Here is a 14,762-nt window from a genome sequence, read left to right as displayed (position 1 = left end):
TCCTTCCCGAAGGAAGGATGTTACTAATTGCCCTGAACAAGGACAATCCAGAGTCAGGAGAGTGGCAGAGGGGCCCCAGGAGGGGGTAGACAAGGACACTCCTTGCTTTTCTGTGTCCCTGGAAGGAAGGGATCTACCAACTTCATTCTATTCTCTTCTGCCCTGCTTCCCCAGACATAGACGAGTGCCGGCTGAACAACGGGGGCTGCGACCATCTTTGCCGCAATACAGTGGGCAGCTTCGAATGCAGCTGCAAGAAGGGCTACAAGCTGCTCATCAATGAGAGGAACTGCCAGGGTAAGCAGACCTGGGCCACCATGTTGAAAGGCCCGGGAGAGGTTCTTCCCCAGATAGCTTCAAGTCAGCCAGAGGCCACAGCCTGAGAAACTCAGTAGATGCTGTTTATAGAGTCTCCAGAGGCAGCAGCGCCATGCTGCAGATTGCAGACAGTCCCGCTTCTTTCTGGCGGGCCAGCTACACACTGGCACACACTGCATGATGAGGGCTGGGGCACAGATTTCTCTCTGGTCGATACCCTGGGCCCAATGTGGCCTGCCCAACTACACAGATCCAAGGACTCCAAATAGAATGGGCACAGGTTGGCACTGCTCAGTCATCCATCTGTGACCGGGTCATGAGTGGGAGGAGTCAACTTCAGGGGTGCCTCGCCTACACATGGGTCCAGTGACCCAAAACAGCTTCAGTAACTTACATCCTATCTCTTGCAGATATAGATGAGTGCTCCTTTGATCGAACCTGTGACCACATTTGTGTCAACACGCCAGGAAGCTTCCAGTGTCTCTGCCATCGTGGCTACCTGCTATATGGTGTCACCCACTGTGGTGGTAAGCTAACAAGCTAGCACCCCTCTCCCCAGTCACCTCAGCCTTTCTTACCTCCTTACCCTCCAGCTGACTGAGACCCCATGTTATTGGCTTATGGCTGTGGGCAATCCCTGGCTGCACATGCCCTGTCTGTATCTGCCATGATGAAATGAAAGGAGTTTAGGCAGCCTTGAAGACCAGTTTTGGAGAACAGCATCCCGTCTCCAAACAGCCTGTCTTCTGCCCCATGACTCACCCCAAACTCCCATCCTCAGCTCACCAACAGCCCCACCAGTAGGGAGAAGTGAGAGACTTTAAAAGGCTAGTCAGTGTGGACCCTAATCCGTGAATCTTCTGACTGAGGATAGAGATAGGGGAGGAAGTTTGAGTTCCTCTCAGGCCACAAAACGCTGAATTTTTGTTGTTGTTTTAAGAATATTTTCGGCCGGGCGCTGGTGGGTCATGCCTATAATCCTAGCGACTCAGGAGGCTGTGATCTAGAGGATCGCAGTTCAAAGCCAACCCAGAAAGCCCACGAGACTCTTATCTCCAATTAACTCCCAGAAAATCCTAAGTGGTGCTGCGTCTTAAAGTGATAGGATGCTAGCCTTGAATGTGAAAGCTCAGGGACAGCACCTAAGGCCCTGAGTTCAAGCCCCCACCAACAAAAAAAAAGGAGTATTTGAGTGTGAGGGAAGATGTGATATTGTCCAAAAAGAATATTTAACATGAGATTTACCCTCTTAACATTTGTTTTGCCTGTCCTGGGACTTGAACTCAGGGCCTGGGCACTGTCCCCGAGTTTCTTTTGCTCAAGGATAGCACTCGACCACTTGAGCCACAGCACTACTTCTGGCTTTTTCTATTTATGTGGTACTGAGGAATTGAACCCAGGCTTTCATGCATGCTAGGCAAGCACTCTACCACTGAGCCATATTCCCAGCCCCCTCTTAACAAAACTTTAAGTGTAAGTATAAGGTATTGTTAACCATAAGGAGATCTTTAGAATGTGCTCCTCTTGCATGACCCAGGATGCCTGGAACTCTAACCAAAGGTTCTGGTTCCCTGCCGATACCCTGACTTCTCCTTCCCAAGCACCACAGTTGATTGTCTTCCTGCCCCTTCCCCCAGATGTGGACGAGTGCAGCATCAACCGAGGAGGCTGCCGCTTTGGTTGCATCAACACCCCTGGCAGCTACCAGTGTACCTGTCCAGCCGGCCAGGGCCGCCTGCACTGGAATGGCAAAGATTGTACAGGTGCGCACCGCCCTCTGCTGGCAGGATGTGGCACCGAAATTTCAGAAGAGGGGTGTAGTCTTAGAGAGCCGAGTACCAGCTAGGATATGGGGTTGGGGGAAATGGTTGAAAAAATGTAATTATCTGTGTTAAGATGCACAGTTTCTGGTGAATAATCCCTTCGTCAGTCTCCATGGCGTAACTGTAGCTCTGCATGTAGCTGATTCTCTTCCACCAGATTCACCAACTGAGGGAGAGGGTGGGAAAGGGATGCGTGCCACCCTCGTCAGGCCTCTCTCCCCCTCCTAGAGCCAGTGAAGTGTCAGGGAAACCCTGGAGCCTCAAAGGCCATGCTCAGCTGCAATCGATCTGGCAAGAAGGACACCTGTGCCCTGACCTGCCCCTCTCGGGCCCGGTTTTTGCCAGGTACTGGGAGGAGGGGATTGAGGGGGTTGGGACCGAAGGGAGAAAATGGCAGTGCCTCTGTTCCCTTGAGATTCCTCCTGCCAGTGGGACTTCAGGGGCAGCTCAGAGTTGTGATAGGCTCCTTTTCTCAGAGTCTGAGAATGGCTTCACAGTGAGCTGTGGCACCCCGAGTCCTAAGGCTGCCCCAGCCCGAGCCGGCCACCCCGGGAATAGCACCAGTTCCAGCCACTGCCATGGTGAGCACTAGCACAGACCACTCTGACCTCTTCTGCCGACCTCTTTCTCTCCGCTCGTCTCCCAGCCTTGCCTTGTCCCTGGGTCTCCGACATTGCTCTCATTCTGCAGCCTCGCTGCCTCTAACATCATCATCTCACCTTCAGGCTACGCCTCTGCTTTAGTGCCCAGCTTTGCAACACCTTCCACAGCAGCCCCCATCCCAGGGGCCCCCTTCCCGACACCATGCTGAGCTTCTGCCATCCCTCTAGAGGCTGCAGCCCTGTCGGTTAAACAGCGGGCCTCCTTCAAGATCAAGGATGCCAAGTGCCGTTTACACCTGCGAAACAAAGGCAAACCGGAGGAGGCCAGCAGAGTCCCAGGGCCAGGTCTGCACTGGGGACCTCACCCTGACGGGCTGTCCAACTACCAAACCCTCACCCCCCCCTCCCCCGCCCCGGGCCCCCTGCTTAGTGAGATCTCATTTAGAACACTCCTCCCCACCCTGCAGCATCTTGCACTGTGCGCAGAGCAGGTGGAAGCAGTTGTAGACAGAGGGCCCAAAGAAGTCCCAAGCTATTTCCCTCCAACTAGTCTCCCAGACTCAGGGAACCCTGAGAGTTGCATTCAGAGGTCAGGGGAGGCCTGTCTGGATTGAGGAGAGGAAGTGAGGAAGAACTTCCCCTATCCCTGGGACGGGGGGGGGGGGGGGGGGGGGGGGCGGGGGGGGGCGGGGGGGGGCAGAGATGGAAGGGGAGATCCCAGATGCCCTGGCTAACGAGGCCTCTCCCCCAGGTGGCGCCCCCTGCTCTGACTGCCAGGTTACTTTCATCCATCTCAAGTGTGACTCCTCTCGGAAGGGCAAGGGCCGGAGGGCTCGGACCCCTCCAGGCAAGGAGGTCACCCGACTCACCCTGGAACTGGAGGCAGAAGTGAGAGCTGAAGAAACCACAGGTAGAACTTGGGTGGAGGGCTGCAGGGGAGGGTAGAAGTGGGGAAAACCACAGGCCTCAACAGCCAAAGGAAGGGCCAGGGCCTTACACTAGGGGCAGACCCTGTGTCAACACTGGCCCTCTTACCATGCCCCTCCCAGTCTCCACCTTTGCTTTCTTGCCCACCCGCTCATGCCAGTCTTCTTTTTGTCAGTCATGGGACTTGGCGCTGTCCCTGAGCTCTTCAACTCAAGGCAAGCCTGCTACCACTTGAGCCACAGAGCCATTTCCGGTTTTCTGGTGGTTCATTGGAGATGAGTCTCACAGACTTTCCTGCCCAGGCTGGCTTTGAACTGCGATCCTCAGATCTCAGCCTCCTGAGTAGCTAGGAGGACAGGCGTGAGCCACCGGCACCCGGCTCATGCCAGGCTTTCTTTCCAACTCATACTATGACCCACCACTAGCCAGCTGCGGGTTGCCCTGCCTCCGCCAGCGGATGGAACGGCGACTGAAAGGATCCCTGAAGATGCTCAGAAAGTCCATCAACCAGGACCGCTTCCTGCTGCGCCTGGCTGGCCTTGACTACGAACTAGCCCACAAGCCCAGCCTGGCAGCCGGAGAGCGCGCAGAGCCAGGGGAGGCCTGCAGGCCCGGGCAGCACCGCGCTGGGGCCAAGTGTGGTAAGGCAGCTTTGTGGAGGAGCAGGGGAGTAGGAAAGGCCCAAAGTAGGGGCCTCCCATCATGGGAGAGAGCAGGACCCTTCCTTCGTGTCTCCAGTGCAATTCTCAAATTATGAGGCAGCCAAGACCCTTCTACCCATTGTCCACCTTTCCTTGGTCCCAGGCTGAACTCATGAGATACCAGGCAGGGCCAGCACATAGACTTGACCTATTTCTCAAAGCACAATTCTGTTCATTCCCTAACGAGAGGAAATCTCCCGAATCTGAGGGAGCGGGAAGGGGAGTCCTAGGCCTGGGGGGCGGGAAATGGGGGGGTGGGTGGCTAGCGCGGCCGACTCTCCCTCAGTCAGCTGCCCGCAGGGAACGTATTACCACGGCCAGACGGAGCAGTGTGTGCCATGCCCAGCGGGCACCTTCCAGGAGAGAGAAGGGCAGCTCTCCTGCGACCTTTGCCCTGGGAGTGATGCCCACGGGCCTCTTGGAGCCACCAACATCACCACGTGTGCAGGTGCCAGGGGAACAAATGATGCAGAGTGGGTTAGGGCGGGCACTGGGGCGCCCATGGGCACGGGATTTCCCCCAGGGCAGGCCCAAGCTCCAGGCCACTCACCTAGTTGACATCCTATTTGTATGCTCTGTCCCTCAAGACTGGGTGACCCCATGGGGGGTGACTCAGGACCATCCCATCAGAGTTGGGCCCTTGGTTTCATTGCAGGTCAGTGCCCACCTGGCCAACACTCTGCAGATGGGTTCAAGCCCTGCCAGCCATGTCCACGGGGCACCTACCAACCTGAAGCAGGCCGGACCCTGTGTTTCCCATGTGGGGGTGGCCTCACCACCAAGCATGAGGGGGCTGTCTCCTTCCAAGACTGTGATACCAAAGGTGAGTGAGGTAGTCATCCTGCTAGGGGACTCCCTGACCCCAGCTGCTACCAGATAGTCTTTTTTTTTTTTTTTGTCAGTCGTGGAGCTTGAACTCTGGGCCTGGGCGCTGTCCCTCAGCTCTTCAGCTCAAGGCGAGCTCTCTACCACTTGAGCTACAGCGCCACTTCCGGTTTTCTGGCAGTTTATTGGAGATAGGAGTCTCACGGTCTCTCCTGCCTGGGCTGGCTTTGAACCGCGATCCTCAGATCTCAGCCTCCTGAGTAGCTAGGATTACAGGCGTGAGCCACCAGCGCCCAGCCTACCAGATAGTCTTGAGACACCCCCTCCCTCCCAGGCCCTGCCATGCAAGCAAGAGCACAGTGACATCGCCCCTCTACCCCTCCAAAAAAAGAAAACCATCCAGGTCCTGAGAATGTTATCCCACCATCCTTTCCAGACCATGAAGGGCCCATCTGCCCGAGCAAGCACACCAGCCTACTCCTAAAAGCCATCCTGGCCATCCCTCAGGCCAAGCCTGGGGATAAAAATGCTTAGCCTCCAGGTGCCAGTGGCTCACACTTGTAATCCTAGCTATTCAGGAGGCTGAGATCTGAGGATTGCAATTTGAAGCTAGCTGGGGCAGCAAAGTTCATGAAAGCCTTATCTCCAATAAACTACCAAAAAGCCAGAAGTGGCACTGTGGCTCAAGTGATAGAATGCTAGCTTTGAACAAAAGAAGCTCAGGAACAGAGCCCAGGCCCTGAGTTCAAGCTCTAGAACTGGGACCAAAACAACAACAAAAAGAAAAGCAAAAACACCTTAGCAGCCACTGTCTCCTCTGCTTTGGAGAGCTGTGATATATACCCCTGCATACCACAAGTGAGTTCCTAGATAGATTAGGCATCATGTCTAGTATCTAAAAGGAAAGAATTGGTGTTGGAGCCAACCACTCTAGAAAGCTTTGCTGAGCTTAAATTCTGACAAGAAGGATTGGAACTCTGGGGGGGAAAAAAAAACTTAGGCGCTTTTAATTTATTTGATGAGCCATCCTGCCATCCTGCCTATCCATCCCATGCCCCAGAGTGCCTCCCTGCCCTCCTCACCTCCTATTGTCCACTTGCCTGCAGTCCAGTGCTCTCCAGGGCACTACTACAACACCAGCATCCATCGGTGTATCCGTTGTGCCATGGGCTCCTACCAGCCAGACTTCCGTCAGAACTTCTGCACTCGCTGTCCTGGAAATACAAGCACTGACTTTGATGGATCTACCAGCGTGGCCCAGTGCAAGAGTATGTGGCGGTCTGAGCTGTGGAACAGGGGGTAGGGACCTGGGACCTATGGACATGGAAAGGAAGGAGTGGCAAACCAACAGGAAACAGGGCTGGTAGGTGGATAGACACAAAAGCCCCGCCTCTCCCCAACCTACTTGCTCTCTAGGTCAGTTGCTGGGTTGAGCCTTGTAGCCTCCATTCCCTGGAGATGGGTAACAGGGAGGAAGAGCTAAGTAGAGCAAGAAGGAACAGGTACTTAAAGGGCAGGCAGGAAGGTAAACTCAGAATGTGGAGAGTGGACAATGAACTGGGCTAGTGGCTGCCCATGTGTCTGAACCTCCTCCACTTCAGAACTCTTCCATTTTCTTCAATCTAGTTCCCCCACTGACTTGCCTTCTCTTTCTTGCTCTATCCACTGGGGCTTGGCTGCAGATCGCCAGTGTGGTGGGGAGCTAGGTGAGTTCACTGGCTATATCGAGTCTCCCAACTACCCGGGCAACTACCCAGCCGGCGTGGAGTGCATCTGGAACATCAACCCCCCACCCAAGCGCAAGATTCTTATCGTGGTACCCGAGATCTTCCTGCCATCTGAGGACGAGTGTGGGGACGTCCTCGTCATGAGAAAGAACTGTGGGTGGCTGCAGAGCTGGGCCAGGGAAGGGCAGTCGGAATCTGGTTGGGAGAGAGTGAGTTTGGTACAGGAAGAGCTGGGGCCTCAAAGTCAGGGACTCACGGGAGAGAGATGGTGAGGGACGCTTTAGGGAGAGAAGGGCACGCGAGCAGAAGGGAATGAATGGCAGGGTTCAGTGGAGAGGAGGAGAGAGGAAAGCCAGCGCTGCAACCCAATGCCATCAGTGTGTGACTTTCTAATCCTAGCTCTATTTGCCATTCTGCTCATTTAAAATGTCAGAGTTCATACACTGTGTGAGTACTTGGCTATCAGTAGTGGAAGGAACCCAGGAGACCATGGGAGAGGGGTTGGGGGGGGGGTGTTGGGGTATATGTACATATTTGGGTGGAGATTTCACCCATATCCACAGCAGGGCTTGGTTAACCTGGCCTGCTGCTCTGCTGATCAGCTGCTTCCCTTGCCAGCCTCCCCATCCTCCATCACCACATATGAGACCTGCCAGACCTATGAGCGGCCCATCGCCTTCACTGCCCGTTCCCGGAAACTCTGGATTAACTTTAAGACGAGTGAGGCCAACAGTGCCCGTGGCTTCCAGATCCCTTATGTGACCTATGACGGTGAGCAGGGGCAGGAGAGGGGAGGTGGATGTGGGAAGGGAGGCTTGGGGTCTCGGGAGAGGAGTAGGGGAGCAGGTAGAGCCCCCACAACCATGGTGCCTTTGCAGAGGACTATGAGCAGCTGGTAGAAGACATTGTGCGGGATGGCCGGCTCTATGCCTCTGAAAACCACCAGGAGATCTTAAAGGCAAGTAAATATTAACAGTGAAGGCTATGTTGATATTAATAATGTGAAGTCACAATGCTCAGGTAACGTGCAGAGTGCCAAGATGAGTATATATATTGTGTGTGTGTGTGTGTGTGTGTGTGTGTGTGTGTGTGTGTGTGTGTGTGTGTGTGTGTGTGTGTGTGTGTGTGTGTGTGTGTGTGTGTGTGTGTGTGTGTGTGTGTGTGTGTGCCAGCTCTGGGGCTTAGACTCAGAACCTGGGCACTGTCCTTGTGCTTTTTTGCTCAGAGCTCTGCCATTTGAGCCACAGGTGTACATCCGGGCTTTTGGTAGTTTATTGAAGATACGAATCTCATGGAATTTCCTGCCCAGGCTAGCTTTGAACTGTGATCCCCAGATCTCAGCCTTCTGAGTAGCTGGCATTACAGGCCTGAGCTGCCAGCACCCAGCAAAACTACAGTCTTAACTTTATAGCTATTCTTCATATGTTATTGCTGGATACAAGAGTTGTTTTTATTATTAATAACAATATTATCAAAATAAAAGTGTGATGACAAAAATCACTTGGAACTTAAAGACTTCAAGGAACATATACTTTGCAAATGCTTTTTTCAAATTAAATGAATCTGGGTGCCATGGCGCAAACCTGTGATCGCAGCTATTCAGGAGGCAGAGGTGGCAGCATCATTTAAGTCCAGGAGCAACACAGACTGGTATGAAACAAAAAATCAAATATGTCATAGTACTGCAGTTTGTGAAGAAGTGCAGTCCCATACCCAGCCTCCTTGTGCAGGAATGCAGTGGAAGGAGCCTGGAACCTGGCCAGCTTTGCATGTCTCGGGGCATGTCATGGACAGGTCAGGACAGGCTATAAGAAAAGACCTGAGTGAGCGGCTAGGAATGTGGCTTAGTGGTAGAGTGCTTGCTTAGCATGCATGAAACCCTGGGTTTGGTTCCTTAGTGCCACAGAAAAGGCTGGAAATGGCGCTGTGGCTCAAGTGGTAGAGTGCTAACCTTGAGCAAACAAAGCTCAGGGACAGTGTCCAGGCCCTGAGTTCAAGCTCCAGGGCTGGGAAAGGAAGGAAGGAAGGAAAAAGGAAAGGAAGGGAAAGGAAAGGAAAGAGCTGAGTAAAGTCAAGGGGAGTTAAGGAGGAATATTCCAAGCTAAGGGCCATGACACAGTTAAGAACCTCAAGAAGGCCAGGATGGCACTTCAGAGCAAGAAAGAGTAGAGAGAAAAACAAATGACACATAGTCCTCCAATGTGCCATGCAAGAGGCTCAGCTTTTACTCTGAATGATAACAGAAATCAGAGGGGTTGAGGATATAACTCAGTGGTAAAGTGAAGGGGTGTAGCAAGGAGATTCAATCCTCAGCACCAGAGAGTACAAATGAAAATAAAGGATATGGGTTCCAGCAGCTCACACCTGTAATCCTAGCTACTTAGGAAGCTGAGATCTGAGGATCATGGTTCAAAGCCAACTTGGGCAGGAATAAATAAACGTCTAAGAAAAAGCTGAAAGTTGGAAGTGGCGCTGTAGCTCAAGTGGTAAAGTGCTTGCCTTGAGCTGAAGAATTGAGGGACAGCACCCAGGCCCAGAGTTCAAGCCCCACAACTGACAAAAAAAAAAAAAAAAAAAAGCTGAAAGTGGCACTGTGGCTCAAGTGGCAGGGCACTAGCTTTGAGTACAAAGAGGTTTAGAGACAGCACCCAGGCCCAGAGTTCAAACCCCAGGACTGGCAGAGAGACAGAGACAGAAACAGAGAGAAAGAGAGAGAGAGAATAAGCCAGGTGCCGGTGGCTCACAATCCTAGCTAGTCAGGAGGCTGAGATCTGAGAATCATGATTCAAAGCCAGCCCAGCAGGAGTGTTCATCAGACTCTTATTTCCATTTAAACACAAAAAGCCGGAAGTGTTGTATGGCTCACAGGGTAGAGCACTAGCTTTGATCAAAGGAGCTCAGGAGTAGTGCCTAGCTCTTGAGTTTGAGCCCTAGTACTACTCTCCCCCCTTCCTCGCCCCCCCTGCAAAAATAAATAAATAAATAAATTGTATCCAGTTGTGAAGGCACATGCCTATAATCCCAGCTACTTGAGAAGCTGAAGTGTTGAGATAAATTAACCCCAGGAGTTCAGGACTAGCCTGGACCACATGACAGAACCTTGACTTGGAAAAAAAAAATTAAAAAAGAAAGAAGGGCAGGAAGGAGCCAAAGAAAGGAAAGGAGGAAGGGAGAGAGCAGAAAAAGCGTTTCAAGTAGGAAAAGAGTGAACTAATTAACCACCCCAAGAGTCACTCTGGCTATTGCAGGGAGTACAGTCTAAGAGAGCAAGGAGGCCAGTTAGGAGGCTGGCAATGGTCCAAGTGAGAGATGATGACAGCTTGGCCCAGGGTGGCAACTGTGGAGATGCCGACAGAGGCCAGACCGGGGTTATATTATAACTGTAGAGTCAACAGATTCGTTGTAGTTGTGGGTGAGAAAGAAGAGTCAAGGATGGCTCCACAGATTGGGGGCTTAAGCAGTAGAAGGCTGGAGCTACCAGTGGGATTCTAAGAGCAGAGGGTGGGGCTGGTGGTCCAGAGCTGCCTCTGCATAGGTTTGGTGTGCTATGCCCAGAGACACAGAGAGGGGCTGCTGGGTGGAGGCTGGTGTTCCTGTTTCCCATCCATGACTCGGAGCTGACACTACTGCCTGCCACCCTCTGCAGGACAAGAAGCTAATCAAGGCCTTCTTTGAGGTGCTGGCCCATCCCCAGAACTACTTCAAGTACACAGAGAAACACAAGGAGATGTTGCCAAAATCCTTCATCAAGCTTCTCCGGTCCAAAGTTTCCAGCTTCCTGAGGCCCTACAAATAGTGCCCACAGCCCAAGGACTCAGGTTTTGGAGTCCCCAGACTCCTCAGCCCTCAGAGCTGGCAGCCCCCAACCTTAGACAAGGAACTCTCTCCTCTCTTTGGAGGAAAACTATCACTACACAGACCAGGCACTCTCCCTTTTTGTCTTTCTCACTTCCTTCTCTCTTCCTCCCTTACTCTCTCCCTCTTCTTTCTTCCTCTCTCTCTCTCTCCCTCCCACCCCCTCTCTTTCTCCTTCTCCCCCCTCTGCCCCCACACTGGTCTTCTAGGGAATGGGGATGGGTAAAAAGGGCTTCTTGCCATAAAGGGTTGTGCCTTGCCAGTCAGGAGGCAGAACATCCCCTACTGCGCTTCCCAGGGTTTTTGCCAAAGAAGCCTTTAACTGGCTTAATGCCAGCACGTCTGCAGGGCACACAGTTTGAGCCCTGGGCTGTCCACATAGCTGGCTTTCTTGTCTATACAGCTCCTCACTTTGTTCTGCTGCATGTCTGTCTGCCTGGGATTTACTCCACAAGGGTTTACAAATGGCCCACGCCCCTGGGCTGATGGACACTGGCCGAATGAGGACTTGCAGGACATTACCATGTACGCCAGTGCCCTGCTATAGCTCCAGAGAGAAAGACTACAGCTCTGCCAGACAGAAAGCAGCTTTTAAATCATTGCCCAAAAGAATAAAGAAAGAAAAAAGGAAAGATAAAGCAAGAAAGAAAGAAAGAAAGAAAGGAAGGAAGGAAGAAAGAAAGGAAGGAAGGAAAAGGAAGAAGAGAAAAGAAGGAAGGAACATATTATCTAAAGGGTTAGACTACAGAACAATTGGAAGCCAGCCTCCAACACTAATAGCTTTTCTTGTCTTCCCTGCCCAGCCAAGCCCTCATCCCACCTGAGTGCTCCCTGGGGGAGCCTATTCCCCTTACTTAAATGTTGTCCTTAAAGAAACCTGGCTATTGCTTGGCCCCAGCCTGGACCTTGCCCCACAGCTGTCTTTCCCTTGTAGCTCCATGTGGCCTGTGGGTTCCACCAAAGAAGACCCCACTCTGCAGCCGGCCTGGAGCTGCCTACCTCTGGCCTTGGGCAGTGGGCAGCAAGAGGAGTATGTGTGCACTTGGCGAGCCTCCTGCCCACCCTGTCCACATCTAATAAGTGCAATCATTTTGAGTCTTTCTGTGTTGTCTAGAGGGAGGGTTTTTGTTTTCTGGGTTTTTTTTTGTTTGTTTGTTTGTTTCTTTTTCCTTCTTAGAACAACCCTATTTATAGCTGCCCAAGAAAGAAGAGGTGATAGGAATGGAAGAATATCCATTTTGAATCTCATGAACCTTGAGTGCTGGAGCATCTCATCTCTGACCCACCAGTGGCCACCTCCTGTGCTAGCACCCTCAACTGGGCTAACCTGGGGCTATAGCTCAGAGGTATCTGCTATGTAGACAGTAATTCTGGAGACCCGATGGAACAGAAAAGAAAGGGACTGTTTGCTAAACCAATCCTGCTTCCCTATGCCACTCCAGGACTTCAGCATGACCCTTGAGATTGTACGGGCAGGTAGGATTGGTCAGTGACTCTATTGCAAGGAGGGGAACCTCATGTCGTCCTGCTTTGATCGTGATTTCCTGGTGTGCTCACGGAAGAGGACCAGGCCAAATGCCCAGGGACAGGCCAACTCAGGTTCCCAGGCCAGACAAAGCAGTATGTAGTAACTAAGAACAGGGTGGCTACCCAGGCATGAAGCTGGTGCTGTGCCTGGCACTTGTCACTTCCCACTTAGAGTTCACTTCAAGCCTGTCTCTTGAAGGAAGAAGAATCAAGTCAATGCTCAAACTTAGATCCTGCACACTCTACCTTGAATCCAACTGCTGCCTGTAGAATCCTTTTCCATTTGCTCCTTGTAGTTCTCCCAAAGCTGTGGTCCTAGTCAAAGGCTATTGATGATTCCACAGGGCCAGTTAACTGTCCCAGGCTACTGCTCCCCAGGAGAATTGACAGGAAATAAACGGGCCCCTCTCCCCTTCCTCCAATCAGAAACATTCACTGGCTAAAACACAGGCCTTAGTGATAGGCAGCCAATGGCAGAGTTCCATTTCTTGACATGTTAGTTGGGAGTGGAGATCTTCTGTCTTTGTCTCCCCTGGTACTCATTGCAAAGATGTTAAATGGCTACATCCAAGCTGGGGAAATGGTCATTTAGTATAGATGGCTGCACTTTTCAAAAAGCACCATGAAAACTGAATTAACTTTGACCATCCTAATTCTACTAGAAGCATTTTTGTTCCTCTTTCCCTACCATTTTGCTTCTCTCGTGGAAAGCCAAACTGAGGCTGTGTCCCAATGTATGCTTTTAGAGTTTGGCTTCTCTTTTCTCCCTCTTTTTTTCCTGTCATACACCATACATACACATAAAAATATATATTCTTCAGTCATTTATGCCATGGCTTGTGGAAAGGGTAGATTACTAGGTTCTTAACTGATATCAAGACAGACCTAGATGAGTAGATGGAAGATTTGCTCTCGTCCAACAAGTATAATTTAGATGATCCAAGTTGGGCATTAAGAATCCAGGCACAGCTGCTGCTGAACCTAAAGAGGAAACTGGTCCTAGGCATCAGACTAGAGGATAAGTGGACTGGATGAGGAGTCAACACTCAGGGACTCTAGGCTTCACAGACAGATGAAAAAGATATTTCCACTGGGAAGTGAGGGGAGTGGGAAGATGGTGTAAATAGGAATCCTTCATGAGCTAACCCAGGGGCCTTCCTGCAGGATTGGGTGCTTGTAGGGTCATGAGACTGTGGGGCCTCATTGTACAAAACCTGTCCTGATTGAGTCTGAGCATGGGAAGCTATTTCCATGAGGGCTCCAAGCGTCAAGTGAATTGGAAAGTGATCCAAGTGTTTTGGAAAGGCACTTATATCCTCTGAAGCACTGCAACATCGGTAATTCTCCACCTCTCCCTCTGTATGATCAGGCCAAGCCCATCCCTAAACCTGAGGGAATTCTCAGTCGGGAGAAAACTGTCCAGAGCCCAGACTTGAGCTGCCCACCCCAGGCCTAGAGATCCCCAAAGGCTGAACACTGAACTGTGACTGCTCAGATTCCTCCCAGGATTTGGTCAATTTGTGGTGATGGAAATGCAAATTTCAGTAATACAATCCTGATCTTTGGCCCTAATGAAACTTTTTTTTTTTAATCTGAGAAGTGTTCTCCATATGCATGTTTGAGTTAACTGGAATGAGTTAGGAGGTCATTATGTCAGGATGTCAAAAAAAAAAAAAAAAAAAAAAACATGGAGCATGCAAACATATGCATCTGCTGCTTAACTACATTCTGACAGTCTCAAACTAAGGGAACAAGACAGTGTGACTGACCATAGGCAGAAACAAACTGCCTGTTTCTTTAGCACGAAAAAAAGTGAAAGGAAACACCTTTAAACTTGACCTTTCCCAAAGGTAGTACAGGCTGTCCTTGGGCCATTATTCGGACTAGGAATCATGTTGGAAAAAATATAACAAGAGGGACAGAAGTCCTGTTCTGTTATCAGCAGATATCTAGATGGCACAGAACTACTGTGCAAGTTGAACTGAAATTTCAGAGAATCATGTGGAAGGCTTATTTTCTAACAGAGAAAAAATTGTGTTTATATCTGCCCTCCACTTCTGCCAATATAGCAAGCATCTCTTTACACAATCAACAGTAAACAACAAATGATGCAGTTCCTAGAGTATTTTGCACTTGGGGAAAAATATGTATCTGAACTTGTAAAAACGCAATGTTTGGATTTTGTATTGTCTTTTTTATTATTATTATTATTAAAATACTAAATGAAACTCTTCTGCCTGCCATCTTTTTCCTCTCCCAGTAGCTTATCCTAGAACTGTAAACAGAGGAGCAAGTGTCTTCTGACTTCCAGCTACGACTTAACTTTTTTCTTTTTAGGTTCATCTTATTTCTGATTTTAGAACTTAAAAGGCATGTGTGTGTGTGTGTAATTTTTATTTTTTTTCATGGGTATTACTGGGGTTTGAACTCAGAGCCTTACCCTCTTGCTTAGCTATT

The 14,762-nt window shown here is 50.8% G+C and overlaps 1 protein-coding gene across 2 annotated transcripts in view; it reads left to right on the top strand.

Annotated features, from left to right (window-relative positions):
* Nucleotides 1-10,896, top strand: part of Scube3 (signal peptide, CUB domain and EGF like domain containing 3) — a 33,668-nt gene extending 22,772 nt beyond the window's left edge. For both annotated transcript variants that reach the window (XM_042684160.1, XM_042684159.1), the window contains 15 exons: nucleotides 175-297; nucleotides 729-845; nucleotides 1,956-2,081; nucleotides 2,370-2,486; nucleotides 2,618-2,722; nucleotides 2,972-3,088; nucleotides 3,495-3,653; nucleotides 4,096-4,311; nucleotides 4,658-4,819; nucleotides 5,027-5,194; nucleotides 6,303-6,464; nucleotides 6,879-7,076; nucleotides 7,542-7,694; nucleotides 7,802-7,881; nucleotides 10,570-10,896. In XM_042684160.1, coding sequence (XP_042540094.1) covers nucleotides 175-297; nucleotides 729-845; nucleotides 1,956-2,081; nucleotides 2,370-2,486; nucleotides 2,618-2,722; nucleotides 2,972-3,088; nucleotides 3,495-3,653; nucleotides 4,096-4,311; nucleotides 4,658-4,819; nucleotides 5,027-5,194; nucleotides 6,303-6,464; nucleotides 6,879-7,076; nucleotides 7,542-7,694; nucleotides 7,802-7,881; nucleotides 10,570-10,719 — 2,153 coding nt within the window. In that variant the 3' untranslated portion in view covers nucleotides 10,720-10,896. The remainder of the gene's footprint in view (nucleotides 1-174; nucleotides 298-728; nucleotides 846-1,955; nucleotides 2,082-2,369; nucleotides 2,487-2,617; nucleotides 2,723-2,971; nucleotides 3,089-3,494; nucleotides 3,654-4,095; nucleotides 4,312-4,657; nucleotides 4,820-5,026; nucleotides 5,195-6,302; nucleotides 6,465-6,878; nucleotides 7,077-7,541; nucleotides 7,695-7,801; nucleotides 7,882-10,569) is intronic.
* The last annotated feature ends 3,866 nt before the right edge of the window (nucleotides 10,897-14,762 follow it).

The sequence above is a fragment of the Dipodomys spectabilis genome, unplaced genomic scaffold (assembly GCF_019054845.1).
Source record: "Dipodomys spectabilis isolate Male_0828 unplaced genomic scaffold, ASM1905484v1 ptg000085l, whole genome shotgun sequence".
Classification (NCBI taxonomy): domain Eukaryota; kingdom Metazoa; phylum Chordata; class Mammalia; order Rodentia; family Heteromyidae; genus Dipodomys; species Dipodomys spectabilis.
This window is presented reverse-complemented; position numbering and strand designations above follow the sequence as displayed.